General features: G+C 51.6%; 1 protein-coding gene across 1 annotated transcript; it reads left to right on the plus strand.

The window, feature by feature from the left end:
- Nucleotides 1–3663: 3663 nt before the first annotated feature.
- On the plus strand, nucleotides 3664–19997 carry Mrc2 (mannose receptor C type 2; the record flags this gene model as incomplete). Its single annotated transcript, XM_036195318.1, has 18 exons — nucleotides 3664–4069; nucleotides 6913–7086; nucleotides 7271–7435; nucleotides 7661–7774; nucleotides 8258–8401; nucleotides 11099–11287; nucleotides 11449–11603; nucleotides 13683–13790; nucleotides 15436–15550; nucleotides 15648–15811; nucleotides 15967–16075; nucleotides 16581–16819; nucleotides 16956–17124; nucleotides 17218–17367; nucleotides 17612–17731; nucleotides 17987–18166; nucleotides 18925–18951; nucleotides 19054–19997. Coding segments are annotated over 18 exons (2955 nt in total), but the record flags the coding sequence as incomplete, so codon positions are not given.
- Between the last annotated feature and the right edge of the window lie 6 nt (nucleotides 19998–20003).

Consider the following 20003-nt stretch of genomic DNA (forward strand, 5'->3'; position numbering starts at 1 on the left):
GTGGAAGTCTAACTCTATGGCCAAGAATACTTAGAGACTAAGAATAAAATACAATATATGATGGTCTGAAGGCAGTGGAGAATAACTAAAACCAGACAGATGTAGGGAGAGAAAAATTTGAAAGAAAAAAGCAAGGAGGGTAAGATGGCTTAGCTGGTAAAGATGCCTGCTACTAAGCCTGGTGATTTGAATTCAATCCCCAGGATCCAAATGGTAGAGAGAGAGAATTGACTCCCACAAATTGTGTTGAGAGTGTGTGCACACACACACACACACACTCACACACACACATATGTGCAGGGGGTAAATTTTAAAATGTAATAAAAATTAACAAAAAAGAAAGTATATTCTTAAAAAAGAAAAGAAAACTAGGTGAGTGATATGTTGAGCAACTTTTCCCCTGAGCACACTGCCCAGCTTGAGGGGCTGATCGGAAACAGATCTGAGTTTGAGGTTACTAAAAAGGCTAAAAGCCAACAGGGAAGATTCTAGACAGGAAGTAGTTTCAGAAGTTCTTCCGTCAGACTCTTCAGAGCCTCAGTGGTTCCTAAGTTGTCATATACAGGGAAAGGCCACAGGTCCCCGTGTCCAGCCAGAAGGAGCAGCTGGAGGTAGAAGTTTAAGCTGTCTCCTGAGCAGAGTTTGCAAGAAAGTGCCACCAAGTCAAAGGAGGCCTGAGGTCACCTCCTGAGGTCACCTCTTGAGGTCGCCTCCTAAAGCTCCAGTAGGGCCTCACTTCAAGACTGAGTCCAAGGCTAGGGAGTACACCCTAAGACCCAAAGCATGACAAAGCCTGAAACCCAGCTTCCACAGGATCTAAGTGATCCACTGTGAAAGTAACTGCCTGTCAAAACAGAACTCAACAATCTTTATAGGAAAATTTAAAAATAGCCCATTCCCTACAGCACATCACCCACAAGGCCCAGCATACAATAGAACACCTGTGATGTCCGATATATAATAAAATTAAGTGGACATGGGGGCTGGAGAGATGACCCAGCTGTTAAGAGCACTCTCTACTTTTCTGGAGGACCTAGGCTTGGTTCCCAGCACCCACTTTAGACACTACAACCACATGTAACTCCAGCTCTAAGGGATCCAGTGTCCTCTTCCGGTATCCTTAGGCACTGCATATATGTGGTGTACATACAATAAGAATTCTAAAACAATTAGTAGACATTATCCACAATGTCTAGTAGACAATAAAAATGACCAGATAATGCAGGCATCAGGCTCATAGATAATTCAGATGTGTGTGTGGTGGGGAATCAAAAGTAAATAGTGCAAGGAAAATTATAATCAAACCATAAAATAGAGAATAACTATGGTTTATTAGGAGATTACAGAGGGTCTCTGAAAATCTATTTTTTTCTTTTTCTTTCTTTTTATCTTTCTTTCTTTCTTTCTTTCTTTCTTTTTTTTTTTTTTAGGTTTTTTGAGACAGGGTTTCTCTTTGTAGCTTTGGAGCCTTTCCAGGAACTTGTTCTGTAGACCAGGCTGGCCTCAAACTCACAGAGATCCACCTGCCTCTGCCTCCCGAATGCTGGGATTACAGACGTTGGCCTTTTTTGTTTGTTTCTCTTCTGAAATGTGAGTGGTTGGGTGGAGGAAATAGTGCAAAGGCCCTGAGACTGGAAAACAACCAAACATGGACATAAATAAATTGGGAATAGTAAGAAATTAATGATGTGTCTTAGGATTTCTATTGCTGTGAAGAGATACCATGACCACGCCAACTTTATAAAGGAAAACATTCAATTTGAGTGGCTTGCTTATAGTTCAAAGGTTTAGTCCATTAATGTCATGGCGGGAAGCAAAGCAGCATGCAGGCAGACGTGGTGCTGGAGAAGACGCTGAGAGTTCTGTATCTTGCAGGTCACGGGAAGTGGCCTGAGACACTGGGTGTTACTGGGGTTCAGCTTCGGCTCTGGTTTCAGGTCCTGAGACAGGGAAGGGGTGTCGGCGCAAGGAAGAAATCTGACCACCAAGTGGATTGCATTCAAATGGCTCCAAATAGCTTGAGCCGTCTTTGTTTATATTTTAACAGAGTTCTTTCTATGAGGCTTACATGAGCAGCTTTCTTACTGGCTCTTATTTTTGACTTTCAAGAAATACATGGTATTTTAAGGAACACATTGTAATTAAAAAAAAAACAAAACATTGTTCCCCTTTTTCCCCACATACTTTTCCACCCCCTATATAACCTTATTCTAGACACAGAGTTCAGCATTTTTGCAGCTTAACTAAGTATCAAGCTAGACACATCCTGCTCTTGCAACACTAATGTCAGCTGGCAGCTACCTACGGTTACAAAGTTTAGAAAGTGATGGACATGGGCACAATGCTTTAAGGACTACAATATTCAAACCTAGACCATTCTTTCATGTCTGCAAGATATGCTTTTGTAGAGTTCCCTCTCTACAAGAGGGTCCCATGTCTCAGTCTCTCTGCAGAAGGCAGACTTTGGTAAGGCATTCTTTCCCCGTCTCACTACACCGTACTTCTCCCACCAATATAAGCTCCCGTGTGTGGTGAAGACGGGTCTATCCATCCCATGTTTTGCATTGTATTTTTCCTCTTGGAGCACACCAGATCCTACCATTGATTCTATATGCTTGGCGTCCAGGGAAGTTTCTCTAAACAGTTGGCACTATGTGTATTCCTGAGGCTTCTCCCTATACTGTGTATGCATGCCTTACTCTCCCTTCCAGAACTGAGACAAGGTAAATGTTCCAAGTGTTGTTTTCTCATTATGCACCGAATTGTTTCTGTTGTCTCAGAAAAGTTCCCAGGATTAGGAGTTGTAGTAATTCCAGATAAGAAATTTGAGAAGCATTAGCCCTCTGCTGAGTCTAAGGGGAAACCATTGAGAAAGAACAGAATTTTCAGGGAAAATTACAGCTGTTGTATGTGTGACTGACAAATTAAAACTAAAAACCACCCCAAGAAATCAGCAATGTAATGTGAAAGAAAAATTTAGACCTTAAGCTGCATGAATTCAGCAAAGTCCTGTGGTCCACTGGTCCTTGCCAAGTGAGAGACTGTCTTCCATGGGTTTTGCCTCTCGGAGACCAGTTGGACAGGTGTTTGTACGCTGATCGGAGACTAGGCTGCACCACTCCCAACAGGGTGTGGCTTGAGTATATAGGAGACCTCAGAGCCGACCCCCACAGTCACATATTTCCTCTAACAATACTACACCTACTCCAACAAAGCTACACCTCCTAATAGTGCCACTCCCTTTGGGGGCCAACCACAATAAGGAAATGAGATGATCGTAAAAATACTGTAATGACCGTTATTTAAAACTTGGGGATTATTTCTAGATTTTTCCATTTAATATCTTAGGAATTTGTTGTCAATAGGTCACTGGTACTGAAGAAAATGAGGCCACAGATAAAGGGCACATGTGTATGAGACCCTGGATGTGCTCTGCAGAGTTCGGTTTGATTTTAGAGTTGGGCAGATGCCGGGATCCTGCTTCCAGGTGGAGATGGGCTATGCCACTTCTGGATACAGGGACATAGCTGTGCCCCTCACCCTACCTTGAACTGTGACCAAGTGATTCCACACAAGAGACAAGTACTGGGTAGTGGTCAGTGCCTGTAGGCCTTAGCAGTCACCAAGGCCAAGGTATGATGACTTCTTGTCCTGTCTTTCCTTCCAGAACCTGACGTCTTCCTCATCTTCAGCCAGGGGATGCAGGGCTGTCTGGAGGCCCAGGGTGTGCAGGTCCGAGTCACCCCAGTCTGCAATGCCAGTCTCCCAGCCCAGCGTTGGAAGTGGGTCTCCCGGAATCGACTCTTCAACCTGGGTGCCATGCAGTGCCTAGGAACAGGCTGGCCGGTCGCCAACACCACAGTTTCCCTGGGCATGTATGAATGTGATCGGGAGGCCTTGAGTCTCCGCTGGCATTGTCGTACGCTAGGGGACCAGTTGTCCCTGCTTCTGGGGGCCCGGGCTAGCAACGCATCCAAGCCTGGCGCCCTTGAGCGTGGTGACCAGACCCGCAGCGGCCAGTGGAGCATCTACGGCACTGAAGAGGACCTGTGTGCTCGGCCCTACTATGGTGAGGGGCTCCTTGCAGGCAAGGCCAAAGGGACAGGGTTAGGGTAACAAGGCCTTTGACTGCTGTGGACCCTTGGCAGTCACTGTTTGATAGGAAGAAGTTTCAAATAACTAGGAAAATTAGCTTCAAAGGGTTTAATTTGATTTGATTTGATTTTCTTTTCTTTTTTGTTTGTTTGTTTTGTTTTATTTGGGTTTTTTTTTTTTTTTTTTTTTTTTTTTTGAGCTGAGGATTGAACCCAGGGCCTTGCATTTGCTAGGCAAGTGCTCTACCACTGAGCTAAATCTCCAACCCTGATTTTCTTTTAAAAAAAAAATTCAAAATTAGGCCTTTAATCCCATCATTAGGGAGGCAGAGCCAGGTGGAGCTCTGTGAGTTAGAGGCCAGCCTGGTCTACAAAGGGAGATCAAGGACAGGCAGCAAAACTACATAGTGAAACCCTGTCTGGGGTGGGGGGAGCACTGGTTGCTCTTCCAAAGGACCCAGGTTCAATTCCCAGCACCCGCATGGCAGCTCACAGCTGTTCCCCATTGTTCCAGCAGATCTAACACCCTCACAGGGACATACATGCAGGCAGAACACTGACGTACATACAATTAAAGTCACTAATTAGAGTCATTAAATAAACCATAAAAAATTCAAAATTAGAAGCTGGGGGATGACTGAGTGAGTCAAGTGCTTGTCACCGAAGTGTAAGGACACTGGTTAAATCCCCAGAGTCAGTGTCAAAAGGCAATAGGTTTATAATCCCAGCACCGGGAAGGCGGACACAGGAGGGTCACCGAGGCTCCAGGCTAGTCAGCCTTGCTGACTGTTTAAGCCCCAGGCTAATGAGAGACCCTGTCGTAGAACCCAAGGTACAACAGGCAGCAGTGGTGGTGTACTCCCTTAATCCCAGCACTGGGGAGACTGAGGCAGATGGAGCTCTGGCCAGCCTGGTCTGCAGAGTGAGTTCCAGGACAGCCAGGCCTACACTGTCTCAAACCCCACCCCTGCCCCCCAAAAAAGAAAAACCCAAAGTGGATAGCTCATAGATAACCCAGATGGCAAATAAAAGATGGGAAGTAGACATTGAAAGAAAACTCTACAGAGGATATCTGGTTTCGTGGGAGACTAGGAGGGCCTTTCTGAAGATGCAACTTTGTCTTTTTCCTCTGAAACGTGAATTGTCAGCTGGAGGAGACAGTGCGAAGGCCTGGAGGCTGGGGACAACCAGACAGGGGCCTGGAGGCTGGGGACAACCAGACAGGGGCCTGGAGGCTGGGGACAACCAGACAGGGGCCTGGAGGCTGGGGACAACCAGACAGGGGCCTGGAGCCTGGGGACAACCAGACAGGGGCCTGGAGCCTGGGGACAACCAGACAGGGGCCTGGAGCCTGGGGACAACCAGACAGGGGCCTGGAGGCTGGTGCTGACATCTAGCTCCACATGCACTCACATGCCTGTGAATACATATTTCCACATATGTAAACACCTTTGCATGAGTTGCACACACATAAAATTAAAAATTTGAGGCCAAACAAGGTGGCTCAGTGGGTAAAGGTGCCTGAAACCTTCATGGTGGAAGTAGAGAAATAACTCCTGAAAGTTGTCCTGTAAAACACACACACACACAAAATTTAAAGGTTAGAAAGTAAAAATAATGAAAATTTCACAATTAGCTTGCGCCATCCCATAAAGTGACAGAGACTATGCAAGGCAGGGACTCCCCGTACGCCCGGGAAAAGTCGCATCATGACAGGAAGTGAGGCGGCTACGGAGATTAATCTGATTTTTCTGGAAAAGGGCTAACACTCTAAAGAGGATTGTGCTGAGCCTGGAGTGTGTTAAGCCCAGCTAAAAGCCTTAGAGAACTCAGACTGTTAAGACATGGAAGCATTTAAGGGGAGCCTCACGGCTCGGGTTTACACTCCCAGTCCTGGGGTGGAGGGCAGGAGGACTATGGCCAGCCTCGGCTACATGGGATATTGGAGGCTAGCCTGGGCCATGTCTCACAGAGAGGGCGTGGAGGAAGAGGTGCTGCAAGCATTTGGAACTGAGAGGAGATAGGAGAAGGGGCCAAGAGAGCCACTCCCAAGCTGCATTAGTTCTAAAGACAATAGGAACAAGACATTGGGGCTGGTGAGATGGCTCCGTGGGTGCACACACCTGTCACCAAACCTGACACCTTGAGTCCAGTTCCTGGGACCCACAACTCCCATAATTTGTCCTCTGACCTTTATAGATTGTGTGTTTCCCTCTCTAAATAAAATACAGTCAATTTTCTAAAAATCATGACAGCATATTAAAATAATTAAAAGAACTCAAGGTTAATATTTCTTATAAAGACTTCAAAAATGAATACCCTAAAGTTAAAAGCCCCTCCCCCACATCGTTCACTCTGCAGAGAGACTCCATGACAACACCACACAGGTTTTGCAGGTGGTTAATGGGGACCTTAGTCACCAAGATCTTGTGACATATTTGTTTTTTGGAATCCTTTCCTGGAAGAACACCTGTGTTCCAAGTTAGAACGTTTAGGGGCAGCCTGGAGCCGTGGCTGGCTGGCTCAGCCCTCTGTGGCATTGGAAAGGCATTGGAGGGGGTGGGAAGCCCTCTTCTCACCTAATGAGGGTGTGCAGTAGGCCGGCCCCTGTTCCTAGGCTGTCCCAATAACAAGAGTTGGTTCTCTCTTTAAAGCCATCGTCCAGTGCCGTTCCCTCTCAACCCCAGACTCTCAACCCTGCAACTCCCGTGTCCCCACTCTCCTGAGTTATGGTGGATTTTCCCTTGGTGTGGGGGGAAGGAAGGGCAGGCAGCCTGTGGGGGTCCGGGCACAGAGGCATGGCTCTCTTCCCCCGTAGAGGTCTACACCATCCAGGGAAACTCGCACGGGAAGCCATGTACCATCCCCTTCAAATATGACAACCAGTGGTTCCACGGCTGCACCAGCACTGGCCGGGAAGATGGGCATCTGTGGTGTGCCACTACCCAGGACTATGGCAAAGATGAGCGCTGGGGGTTCTGCCCCATCAAGAGTGAGAAGCAGACAGAGTGGGAGAGCCCTGGAGGGAGGCTGGTGATGAGGAACAGGGAGCTGGGCTTGCGGGGCAGAGAGACTCAGAGAGGGCTGAAGAACTTTCTAAAGGGAAGTCCCTCTTACGTGGTGTGGCCTGTGTGGGAGCTGGGGAGGGACCTATGGTCCATCTGTGGTGGTGGCAGGTAACGACTGTGAGACGTTCTGGGACAGAGACCAGCTGACAGACAGCTGCTACCAGTTTAACTTCCAATCCACGCTGTCCTGGAGGGAGGCCTGGGCCAGCTGTGAGCAGCAGGGTGCGGACCTGCTGAGCATCACAGAGATCCATGAGCAGACCTACATCAATGGTGAGGTGGAGGGCAGCCCCCCCCCCCCCCCCCCGTGGCTCAGCCCCTTGGCTTAAGTCTGACCCGTGCTAGGGGTGGGGGACACCAGGAATCTGAGCTCAGCCCCCTCCCCCCACCAGGCAGGACCCTGTACCCAGGGACTCCCGGGAGGGGCATGTGAAGAAGAGTTAGTTGTAGGGTAGAGGACCAGGATTCCCCTTTCTCAGTGTCTGCTTTTTCTACCAGGACTCCTCACTGGCTACAGCTCTACACTGTGGATTGGCCTTAATGACTTGGACACCAGTGGAGGCTGGCAGTGGTCGGACAACTCACCCCTCAAGTACCTCAACTGGGAGAATGGTGAGACACGGGGACCCCACGGATGCTTGGCTTCTTATACCCTGCACTAGGGGTGGGAAGCCCGGTTTTCCGTCCCCTCCTGGAATGTGCCCCAGTGTGTTGCTGTGAAGTGGGAACTGCCAGCAAGGCACCCTGCTCAGTCAGCTGAGTCCTGGCCTAGCCCAGGGCTTGGACCCAACCGCAGTCTCTATCCACCGCTTTTAGACACACAGCTACAGCTGTGTACCCAGGCCCTCGCCGGGGAGCTAGGGGCTGAAATATACATTGCTGGTTAGGGGGTTAGGACGGCAATGAGCCCAGGCTAGACAGCAGGGTGACTCAGGGGTGGGATGGACAAAGCTATGTGGAGGGCTGGGCTTCTCTGCTAACGCGGACATCCCAGGGAGAGAAAGGCGACAGGGCGCTCTGAAAAGGGCTTGGTGGGGTAAGGGCACAGTATGAGCTTCCCTCTCCCCCGGTGCTGGCACCCTGCCTGTCCCACAGATCAGCCGGACAACCCGGGTGAAGAGAACTGTGGAGTGATCCGGACCGAGTCCTCAGGTGGCTGGCAGAATTATGACTGCAGCATCGCGCTGCCCTACGTTTGCAAGAAGAAGCCCAATGCCACAGCCGAGCCCAGCCAGCCAGGTGAGCCAGGTCACAGGAGGCCAAGGCCGTCAGGGCCACACCCAGCTCAGCCTTTCCTGTTCCTACAGACTCAAGTGACTCGGACTCTCTAGCCAGCCTGGAAAATGTGCCATTAATTCACTGGGCGAACATTTTGTTGGGAACTGTGTTAAAGGCTGGTGGTATTCACTAGACCCGTGGTGACCACGGTCTGCCGGAGGTCACGGGCATCGTAATACTTAGTTAGAATATGGTGAGCTATGGGCCAAGAAAATATGAAATGAATGTGAGAAGGGTAAAGTGATTGAGCTTCTGGGAGTTTGAGGGTTTTCATGAATGTGATGTCGGATTTGAGATTTTCGGGTTGATAGTTAAGTTTAAAAGCCAGAAGGAGGGCTGGGGGGCAAGAGCTCAGTTGAAGACCTGAGTTCAATCCAAAGCACCCATATTAAAATAAGAAGCCGGGCGGTGGTGGCCCACGCCTTTACTCGGGAGGCAGAGGCAGGCAGATCTTTGTGAGTTCTGAGTTCGAGGCCAGCCTGCTCTACAGAGCAAGATCCAGGAAAGGCACAAAGCTACACAGAGAAACCCTGTCTTGAAAAACCTAAACAAACAAACAAATAAAAATAATAATAAAAAGCCAGGTGTGGTGGGGTGCATCTGTAATCCCAGTGCTGGAGAGACAAGAGGGTCCTGTGGCTCACTGGCCTCCAGGCTAGCTTACTTGTTAAGTTCCAGGTCAGCAAGAGACTTTAAAAAAAAAAAAAGAAAAAGAAAAAAGATGGATGCCACCTAAGGAGGAAAACTCAAGGTTGTCTTCTGACCCCCACATATACACATGTGCACCTGCACACACACACATAAAGGCAGAGAGGTGTGGGAGGGGGGTGATTCGGGAGCTGCCTGTGGGAGGTGTGGATGCCTGCAGTGCTAAGAGATGGAGCCCTGTACTTTAGAGGGAACCCGACACTAACCCAGCAGCCCAGCAGCACCTGAAAGCCTGTTAGCAATGCTGGCGAGGGGGCCCCACCCCAGATTAACTGAATCAGAACCTGCATTTAACAAGACACCCCGCTCCCCCAGGTGATTCTGAAGCAGGGCGTTCAACATGAGTGCAGAAAGGCAGGTTACAGCTGGTCTCCGAAGTCTGAGTGGGGCTGGGTAGCCCTTGGGAAGCTTCTGTGGGCTTTTAAGCCAGGGAGTGTCTCACTCAAAGGTGTGATTCAAAGAGATAAATCTGGAGGCCTCCTGGGAGAGATGGAGTGTGGGGTGATGGGCGGAGCCTGCTTTGGGGACTGTCCCCCTCTGGCATGCGACCTCGGACATGCAGCTGGGTCTCTGAAATGTAGAGTCCTCACTTGGAAATTGAGAATGGACGCATTACCTCTTGCAAAGTTATGGTAAAGCTGGAGCCTTGGCCTGGCCTGCCGAGTGTCTCTGTGGCTGGCACTTGCCAATATAAAACTGGAGGGGCTGCGCTGTCCAGTTTGTGTAGCTGTGGGTTTTGACAAAGAGAATATAGTATATCCATGGAAACCTCCACAGAGAGGGAGAGGGCCCTGAGGGGAGCCCTGATTTAGCTACTGGGACCTGAAAACCCGTCTCGCTTGGGTTTGCCTCTCCTGTCCCCATTCAGCCCCAGCTGTTTGCAGGAGGCCTAATCTAAGCAATAAGATGAGTTCTGTGTTCTGGCCAGTCTCATTATGAAGGACATGTCATTTCCAAAGCAGGGGTCACATATCCAGAGGACCCTTCCTTCCCTCAGGCACCCTGGGACATGAATAGCTACTAAAAATCTATTCTAGGCTGCAGTCTTTCACCCATTGGTTAACAAAAGATAATTGACATCTCCTGTGCTACAGAGCAGGACTGTTCCCTTTCTGAGCCCACCCACATTAGGAGTCTCTAGCAAGATGTATGGTGGGAGCACCCCAAAGTTGACCAAGGTGGAGCTGGTATTAGAATTCTAATCTGGAGCAATGCACAGGATGGGCCCACATCCTCTCTCTTGCCTAGGCAGAATCCTGCCTGAGCCTGACTTTGTGGGTGGTTGGATGAAATTTTGTTTTCTTTTGCCAAGACCCAAGTGAGGACTTGTTTGCCTCAGCTGCCCTCAGACCCCATTCCCTAGCGGACAAACCCAAAAGGCACCTCTGTGGGTACAGGAGAGGGCCTTCAGAAGCAAGAGGAGGTATGGAGAGTGAAGGAGCTGGAGAGGGACCCTAGCTGGTGTGACCAATCTGCCAGACTTGATGTGCCCTGTGATATTCCTGACTGCTCACACCACCTCTGGTCACACAGGGCCCCCTTACTCACTCAAGGCTTCCCACATTTCTTTTACCCAAGACTACCCAAGACACCAGAGAGGGGGTGTTCTGTGAATGTTATTTGTTGGAGGTTCCATTTAATAAGCAAAGGGGCTTTGAGATAAATTGGATTCTCTTAGCTGGAAACCCTGTTTGCAGGCGATGCTGATTTAGGAAGCTAGTGTGTCCCATCACCTGCCCATCTCTGCCGGAGAGGGCCTGTCCTGTGGTTGGACTCTGCTCTCACTGGGTTTTTGCTCCTAGGCCTCCAGCAGCCATGGGGGATTTTTTGTTTTAAGTATCTTAAGGTTATTGTCATGGGGAAGGCAGATGTGAGACAGGTTGGGGAGGGTGTGTGTGTGAGACACCCATTGGGTTCTGTCTGAGCATATCCATGTGCCTCTCTCCATAGACAGGTGGACCAATGTCAAGGTGGAGTGTGACCCCAGCTGGCAGCCCTTTCAGGGCCACTGCTACCGCCTGCAGGCTGAGAAGCGCAGTTGGCAAGAGTCCAAGAGGGCGTGTCTACGGGGTGGGGGTGACCTGCTTAGCATCCACAGCATGGCTGAGCTGGAGTTCATCACCAAACAGATCAAGCAAGGTGAGGGGCTGCCTGGCCACTGCGCTGGGTGGAGGGGAGGGTCTGAATGTCTAATCCCTTCCCTCCCAGGAAACTCAAAGAATATTCTTTCCTTCATTGCTGGTCTGGGGCTGACCTCAATGTCTTCTCTCTCCTCCCCGCCTCCCCTGCTTGTACCTCAGAGGTGGAGGAGCTGTGGATTGGCCTCAATGATTTGAAACTGCAGATGAATTTTGAGTGGTCTGATGGGAGTCTCGTGAGCTTCACCCACTGGCACCCCTTTGAGCCCAACAATTTCCGTGACAGCCTGGAGGACTGTGTCACCATCTGGGGGCCGGTGAGACTCTCCTTCCTCATAATGGCACCATAGCACCCCCACCCCCATGTTCCAGTTGCCCTCTCCCTAGCTGAAAAACAGGTGTCCTGCTATTAGCCTCCTGTGGGTACCAAGCCCCTTCCTGCCACAGGAGTGGCTGGCAGGGTTTGAATCCCACCTTCACCTCCATAGCTAAGTTACCGGCAGGGTTGGAAGAGAGAATTCTCCAGAAGCCTGAGGCAAACTGGCAGGCCCATTCTTGGTCTGCTGCCTGCTGTTCCTCCCTACTGGCAGATGGCACCAGAACCTACACAATGGCGAGGCTGGGCAAGCAAGGACATTCTCTGCCAGCCCTTGCCCTCCAGGACCCTCGTCGGCTCAGGGTTCTGTCTCCTTAAGAAGTCTGTTTGCCATGCCTTGATTCAGACTCAGGGTGGATGGGAGAAGGAATTGAGGCGGGATTTTGACAAAGAGCCTGAGCCCTGAGCATAGATTACGTCTCCTGATATCAGCTGCAGCTGGGGAGCTAAGCAGCCGATTCATTTGCATCAGGGGATTCTATTTAAAATTTTAAATTATTTGGTGAGTGTCTCCTATTAGCCAGGCATCTCCTGAGTGCTGGGATGCATAGTTGCCATGTTGTCAGGTGGAGCAGACTCAGTGCTGACTAGGAGGCTGGGGATACTGAGGAAAGCTCAGGTGTTCCTCTTTACCATCTGAGATTCAGGTCTGGGCACACCAGCCCTTTACTCTACCCAGTTCTTCAGTAGTCCCAAGGGTAAGACCCATGTGTGGTGGGATATTTGATTACGCTATGAACCCCAAGACTGTGCTAATTAAATAAAATCAACCTTGGGTCAAGAGGCAGAGCCAGCAACTAGTTGACAGGAAGTAGCTATAGTATGAAGGAATCAAGAAAAGAGATAGAGAAATGCACACGAAGTAGTAAGGAGGGACTTTGAGTTTGGCAGGGTTTTTTGGTTTGAGACAACAGAAGAGAAACTCTCTTTTCTGGGAAGTCGGCTAAGGAGGAAGGTCAGCTGGTTGCTTCTCAGTCTCTCTGAGCTAGCATCTGACCCCCAAGTCTTTATTGGTAAAATCTTAAGGTTGCGATTTAGTTTAAAACAACACCCATGTACTCCGTTTTCACAGTTCATTTACCTAAAACTACCCACAATCCAAAGTAATTAGAGGGAGAATTTCGGAAACAGTTCAGAAGTATTCAATAACTTTTGTTTTAAGTTTATTTTTACATGTATGGGTATGTAGACGAATTGCTAAATGGTCTTATTAATAAAAAACAAAACAAAACGGAGCCAGATATTGGGGTTAGAACCAAGAGATCAGTAAAGCAGAAAGAAGCCAGCCACGTTCTCACCACTTGGAGACCCTTAGCAAGAGAGACCTACTTCCTGTATACTCACGCCTATATGCCTTTCTGTTCTGCCATCCCATTTCCTCTCTCTGCCCAGCTATATCACTAACTCTTCCTGCCCAGCTCTGTCACTTCCTGTCTGTACAGACCTCCCGACCTTTATGGTTAGTGCTGGGATTAAAGGTATGTACCACCACACCTGGCTCTGTTCCCAGATCAAGAAGGATCTCTGCCTTCCCGGTGATGGGATTAAAGGTGTGTGCTACCATTGCCTGACCTCTATGTTTACTGTAGTGGCTGGCTTTTCCCTCTGGTCCTCAGATAAACTTTATTGGGGTGCACAGATAAAATATCACCACATGGGTGTTTTGCCTGCATGCATGCCTGCATTCCACCTTCATGCCTTGTACCTGTCGGGGTCAGAAGACAGCACCATGTATGAGCCATCTTGTGTGTGCTGGGAATTGAACTCAGATCCTCTGGAAGAGCAGCCAGTACTCGAACCACTGAGTCATCTCTCCAGCCCCTCATCAACTTGTTCTTTCATCTACCCGTGAACTAGCTCTGCTCCCTCCACTGAACACCCTGGGACACAGAAATGAAGTTAGTTGCCAGGAATCACACAGTAAGCTGGAGACAGGTTCAGGTCCAGGGCTGGCAGGATGGCTGCAAGATTTGTAGGGAGGGAGAGATTTGGAGTGAGTCTCCCCTCTCATGTGCCCTAGGAAGGACGCTGGAATGACAGTCCCTGTAACCAGTCCTTGCCATCCATCTGCAAGAAGGCGGGTCGGCTGAATCAGGGTGCTGCTGAGGAGGACCACGGATGCAGGAAGGTGAGGGTGTTTTTGGAACTGCCCAAGGTGGGGTCAGCCTCAGGGGCTCTAAGGGGCTCCCAGAGTGGACGGGGCGAGACGAGAAACCCTGCAGCCTTTCCCAGCATTCTCCTGTCCTCTAGTTTCCTAAATGGCCCTTCCTGAAGGAGTGATATTGAGGGGCAGGGGGTTGAGGGAGCTATTTGGGGAGAAGCAGAAGGCCCCACCCCACCTCTGAATCTCTCTCCATAAGGAAGCTACTACACCCTACCATAGCCAAGTGCAAGGAGGCCAAATGGTTCTAGTCATGGTAGGAGTAGGCTGTGCAGGGGCTGGCTCTGTGCACCCCAGTCTCTCTTCACTGCCTCAGTCTGACAACAGCATTTGGCTGTCTCCTGTGGAGGAGAGAGGCCACTTGGTCGGGACGGCCTTCTCTCATTTTATCCTTTAGCTCACTGGGGTCCAGGAGAGTTTGGGGGAGGTGGGGGGCTGAGAGTTGTGAAGGAGAGTAAGTGGGTGATGGGCCTCCCCGACCTTGTGTGAGTGGAGTGACGTGTAGGGAGGCTTCTCATAAAGCAGCCTTTGTGGCCCTGTGTTCAGCAGCTCCTTGCCTCAGGTTTCACTCCTAGGCGTTTTCCTTTTAGATTAAGCTCCTTCCCCAAGCCCAGCCCCTCCTGAGCCCTCTCTCAAAGGCGTGATTGATGATCACACTTGCTGCAGGAGCGGAGAAGAAGGCTGCCAGAGACCCAGCTGAGGAGTCTAGTTGGGGGTCTGTGAGCTCAGGGCGTGGCACTGTCCTGGTGTGAGTGCCATGGAGTAACAATCATTTCTCCAGTCCCAAATGATTTCAATAACCCTCCGAACAAACCCATGTCCTGAAGCTTACGTCCGGCCATCTCTCCAGGCCCTCCCTCTATTTTCATTTTATTTTAAAAATACTTTTCCTTCATTTTTATTTTATGGGTATTTCTGTGTACCACATGTGTACAATATGCCCATGGTGGCCAGAAGAGGGTGTCAGATTCCCTGGAACTGGAGTTACAGACAGTTGTGAGCTGTGTCATGTGGGTGCTGGGATCCAAACCCAGGGCCTCTCCAAGAGCAGCAGGTGCTCTTTACTGCTGAGCTGTCCCTGTCACCCCAGTTTTTTTTTCTTTTTTCTTAGCAACATTTAGAAAATTATCTGTCCTGGTGTTTTGAAGCTGGGCATGATGATAAACACGTATGCCTCAGACCCTGGAGGCTAGAGGATGTTGAGAGACCAGGCCAGCTAGGGCAACATGGAGAAACTTCTCAAAACAAAAAGCCCAAACAACAACAACAACAAAAACTTAGAAAACCAAAACTGGAAAGGAGTTAGGGAATGGCTCATTGGTAGAGTGCCTGCCTAGCATGTGTGAGGCCCTAAATCCAACACACACACACACACACACACACACACACACACACACACACACACACACACACACACACACACCCAAAAACAAACAAACAAACAAACAGTGTTAGGACATAGGTCAGTTGGTAGTGTTGGCTGTGTTGGCTGTACATGAAGCCACGAAGACCGAGTATGATCCTCAGAACTCCCCAAACCAAAAGGCAGGGCTTCTGGGTTTGTGGAACAGCGATGTAGAGCTGGGTGTCAATCACATCCCCTGCCCCACAGTGTTTCCGAATCCAGGGCCAGGACCCTCAGGACAGGGTGAAGTGGTCAGAGGCACAGTTCTCCTGTGAGCAGCAAGAAGCCGAGCTGGTCACCATTGCAAACCCCTTAGAGCAAGGTAGGGGAGCCCATGGGGAGTCGCCCCACAGCTGGCTAGAGCAGGACCAACAAGGACCCACTCCATCACTCTTGCCTTTCTTCTGGGGGAACTGTAGCATTCATCACAGCCAGCCTCCCCAACGTGACCTTTGACCTCTGGATTGGCCTGCACGCCTCGCAGAGGGACTTCCAGTGGATTGAGCAGGAACCTCTGCTGTATGCCAACTGGGCGCCAGGAGAGCCCTCTGGCCCCAGCCCTGCTCCCAGTGGCACCAAGCCGGTGAGGACGCCGTTCGTTCTGCTTTCTCCTGCCCCTTGCTGCCTTCGGTGCTGTCCTCTTCCCCCGTCTCCCCCTTCTTCCGGCCTCAGCCACCCTTTCGGGGGGCAGTGGTCTGAAAGGCGCTGGGATTTCCCTGAGTAGCCCCTTCCCCCCAGACCAGCTGTGCGGTGGTCCTGCACAGCCCCTCAGCCCACTTCACTGGCCGCTGGGATGATCGGAGCTGCACGGAGGAGACACATGGCTTCATCTGCCAGAAGGCCACAGGTACCAGCCACTGCCGCACTGGGTTTGTGGAACAGCGATGTAGAGCTGGGTGTCAATCACATCCCCTGCCCCACAGTGTTTCCGAATCCAGGGCCAGGACCCTCAGGACTGGCTAGCTGCTCCGGGCCAGGCCAGAAGGAACCAAATGTTGTTCCTCTCTTTAGGAGCTCTAGAGGTCTCTCCAGAGTCTTGGATCTGCTTGGGAAGCAGGAGGGAAGTCGGTGGGCAGCTGGATACTGGGTTGTGTGACATGCTGGTGTGCCTGGGGGTCAGAACCCCCTAAGGATCAATATCAGGGTATCTCCACTGCCCAGGAGACTGTCAAGGCCCTAGCTTTTCTCTGCAGGTTAGCAAATGTAGCTCACTAATAAGAACAGTGACTGATATGAAGAGGTGATGAATGTAGCCGTGCCCAGTGGAGACCTGCTCCCTGGCCTAGCCGCAAACCCAGGAGTGGGGTAAGGGAGGCAGAGCCCAGCCTAAGGCCTGCCCCCCTTCTCTGTAGACCCCTCCCTGAGCCCATCCCCAGCAGCAACACCCCCTGCCCCTGGCACTGAGCTCTCCTACCTCAACGGCACCTTCCGGCTGCTGCAGAAGCCTCTGCGCTGGGAAGATGCTCTCCTGCTGTGTGAGAGCCGAAATGCCAGCCTGGCATACGTGCCTGATCCCTACACCCAGGCCTACCTCACACAGGCTGCCCGCGGGCTGCAAGGACCGCTGTGGATTGGGCTGGCCAGTGAGGAGGTGGGCTCCTAAGTCAAGCTTCTGTCTCCCCTGCCCCCACCCCACCTTCTGCCTTGATTTCCCTTCTTCCTGCCTTGTCTGCCCCCTCCCTGGGAGTCCTCCTCTTTCTTCTCACCCATGGCCACCTCATGCCCAGGGCTCACGGAGGTATTCCTGGCTCTCAGAGGAGCCTCTGAATTATGTGGGCTGGCAAGACGGGGAGCCTCAGCAGTCGGGAGGCTGTGCCTACGTGGACGTGGATGGGACCTGGCGCACCACCAGCTGTGATACCAAGCTGCAGGGGGCGGTGTGTGGGGTGAGCAGAGGTGAGTACCACCCACTGGGGGCCAAGGCTTGCGCGTGCGCAGGTGGTCCTGGGAGGATGCTTGGGCCGTATCCTCAATCCTGAACTCCGACAGGGTCCTCTCCTCCCCGAAGGATCAGCTACCGTGGCAGCTGTCCTCAGGGGCTGGCTGACTCGTCATGGATACCCTTCAGGGATCACTGTTACTCTTTCCACATGGAGCTGCTTTTGGGCCACAAGGAGGCGCTGCAGCGCTGCCAGAGAGGTGGGTGAGAGCGGGGCCAGCCCAGCTCCCAGATCCTCAGACCAGGAGAAGGAGCACTTCGCCTGACTTCTCCCTCACCTTTTAATACACAGACCCTACTGTGACATGTACAGTATCCAACAGCACACACACACGCTGGAAGAGGGCTGGCACTGCTGTGAATGGGGGTGGGCTGGAGGTGGGTGGGGCTCTGTCAACGTAAGGAGGCTCTGTTTGCCCTGACATGGGCTTCCTTTGTGTCCAGCGGGTGGGGCGGTTCTGTCCATCCTTGATGAGATGGAGAATGTGTTTGTCTGGGAGCATCTGCAGACTTTTGAAGCCCAGAATCGAGGAGCCTGGTTGGGCATGAACTTCAACCCCAAAGGTGAGTGCCCTGTGTAAGGAAGGTGTGGGGAGGGCCAGGGCTCAGGCCTCAGGAGAGATACCTGCCATGATCTCTGGGCTTGGGAAAGGAGAGGACTCGGGGAGGTTAATGAGAGAATATGAGGCTGGGCCAGGGAGCAGGTCTCCACTGGGCATGGCTGCATTGATCAGCCCTTCGTGTAGGGTTTCCAGGTGCTCCCTCCCACCTATGAAAGCCCCACCTGTTCCCCATCTCCTCAGCACCTTCCCTCCACAGGAGGCGTGCTGGTCTGGCAAGACAACACAGCTGTGAACTATTCTAACTGGGGACCCCCTGGCCTGGGCCCTAGCATGCTGAGCCACAACAGCTGCTACTGGATCCAGAGCAGCAGCGGGCTGTGGCGCCCCGGGGCTTGTACCAACATCACCATGGGAGTCGTCTGCAAACTCCCCAGAGGTAAGCCAGGCTCTCAGAAGGCGCATGCTCAGCCCTCCGTGCCCACGGCTGGGCCTTGGTGCACAGGGGTAGATGCTGTGTCTGGGAAGGCACCAGGTACATTAGTCTGTAGCAAAGACTGACCCTGAGACTTAATTTTCAAAGTAGACAGTCAGCACCAGCAAGTTCCATCATTCTCTAGTTAAGGACAAAGGATATGGTTCAGCTCTGCCTTCTGAGGCCTGGGGAGATGATCCTGGGCAAAGTGCTTGCCAGGCAAGTGTGAGAATGAGTTCAGATTCCCAGCATCCGGATAAAAGTGTGCATTCAGTGCACAGTCTGTAACCCCAGGACTGGAAGAGGTATGTGTGTGTGTCTGAAATGATAGATCTCTGGAGCTCATTGGCTGGCCAAGAGAGCTGAATCATGAGCTGTAGGTTCAGTGATAGACCCTGTCTGAAAAGAAATAAGGTGGAGGAGAGCCATCAAGGAAGACACACGATACAGTAACATTGACCTCTGACCTCCACACACATGCACACTCTCCTATAAGAACACATCCATAGACCATCCCCACACACATACCTGTTCCATCTGAGGCAAGTCTTCGACCTTCCTCATATCTAAGATGGGAATTATAATAGCTGGGTCATAGCGTCACGGATGGTTCAGTGTGTTTGCAAAGTGACATTCAGGAAGAATTCACAGGGCTTTGCTTGAATTATGACTGATTTCTGTGAGGACCGATTGTGATTCACTGGCTCTTCCCTCTTCTACAGTGGGAGAGAACGGCTTCTTGCCATCAGGTGAGTGGAGGTGACAAGCCCTGAGCCTGGCTCTTCCTTTGCCTCCTCTGTCCCTGGTGCACATGGCTGTGGCCTGATGTGCGGTCCCCATCGTTACCTCAGCAGCGCTTCCTGACAACCCGGTGGCTCTGGTAGTGGTGCTGATGGCCGTGCTGCTCCTCCTGGCCTTGGTGACAGCAGCCTTCCTCCTCTACCGGCGCCGACAGAGCACGGAACGCGGGTCCTTTGAAGGAGCCCGTTACAGTCGCAGCAGCAGCTCTGGCCCAGCGGAGGCCACCGAGAAGAACATTCTGGTGTCCGACATGGAAATGAATGAGCAACAAGAATAGAGCCGAGGCCGTGGTCAGGGTGGGGCCGGAGCTCGGGAGGCAGGGGCTCCAGGTCAGCAGGTCCCCATCACCCACCAGTCTAGCTGGTCTGTGGATGGCAGCCCTCGGGAGTTGCTAACTGGGAGCCGTGGGCTGAGCATGCGATACCCTCCCACAAACGCTAGACTGAGACCTGGCTGAGCACAGTGGGGCGTTTCCCCTTTCTCCTGGACCTGGGATCTTGTCACCTGGGCCTGCCCCCCCCCCCCCCCCCCCCCGTGGTAACTGGAGGAAACATGGGAAGGCAAACAAGAGCTTATTTCTGCCTCTCTTTGCTATTTGCAGGCTTGGAAAGCCTGCCCATCCCTTAGGGTGGCTCTCTGTTGCTTCTCTCCTCCTCCCTGGCTACATCAGTCTCTGTACCCTGCCCTCACGCCTTTTCTCACCCAGTGCCTCCTTCTGAGCCAAGGCCCTGGGATTTGGGGGGCGGTCCTCTCTCTTTCTCTCTCTCTCTCTCTCTTGGTGGGGGTCAGCTGAAGGGGCCAAGCATCTGTCAATCCTGTGCCTGCTGGAATGGACCTAGGGTGTGGCAGGAAGGCCTAGGTGGCTCAGGGCTAAGAACCAGGACACCAAGTGTGGTGTCTGCTGGAATGGAGATGGGGCCGGGTAGGGACACCTTATCCCCTCAAGGGGGTGTCATCTCCTGCTGGTCAGGGGAGGGCTCTGTCCCTGAAAGAGTCCCCT

Source organism: Onychomys torridus, chromosome 8, assembly GCF_903995425.1.
Source record: "Onychomys torridus chromosome 8, mOncTor1.1, whole genome shotgun sequence".
Taxonomy (NCBI): Eukaryota; Metazoa; Chordata; class Mammalia; order Rodentia; family Cricetidae; genus Onychomys; species Onychomys torridus.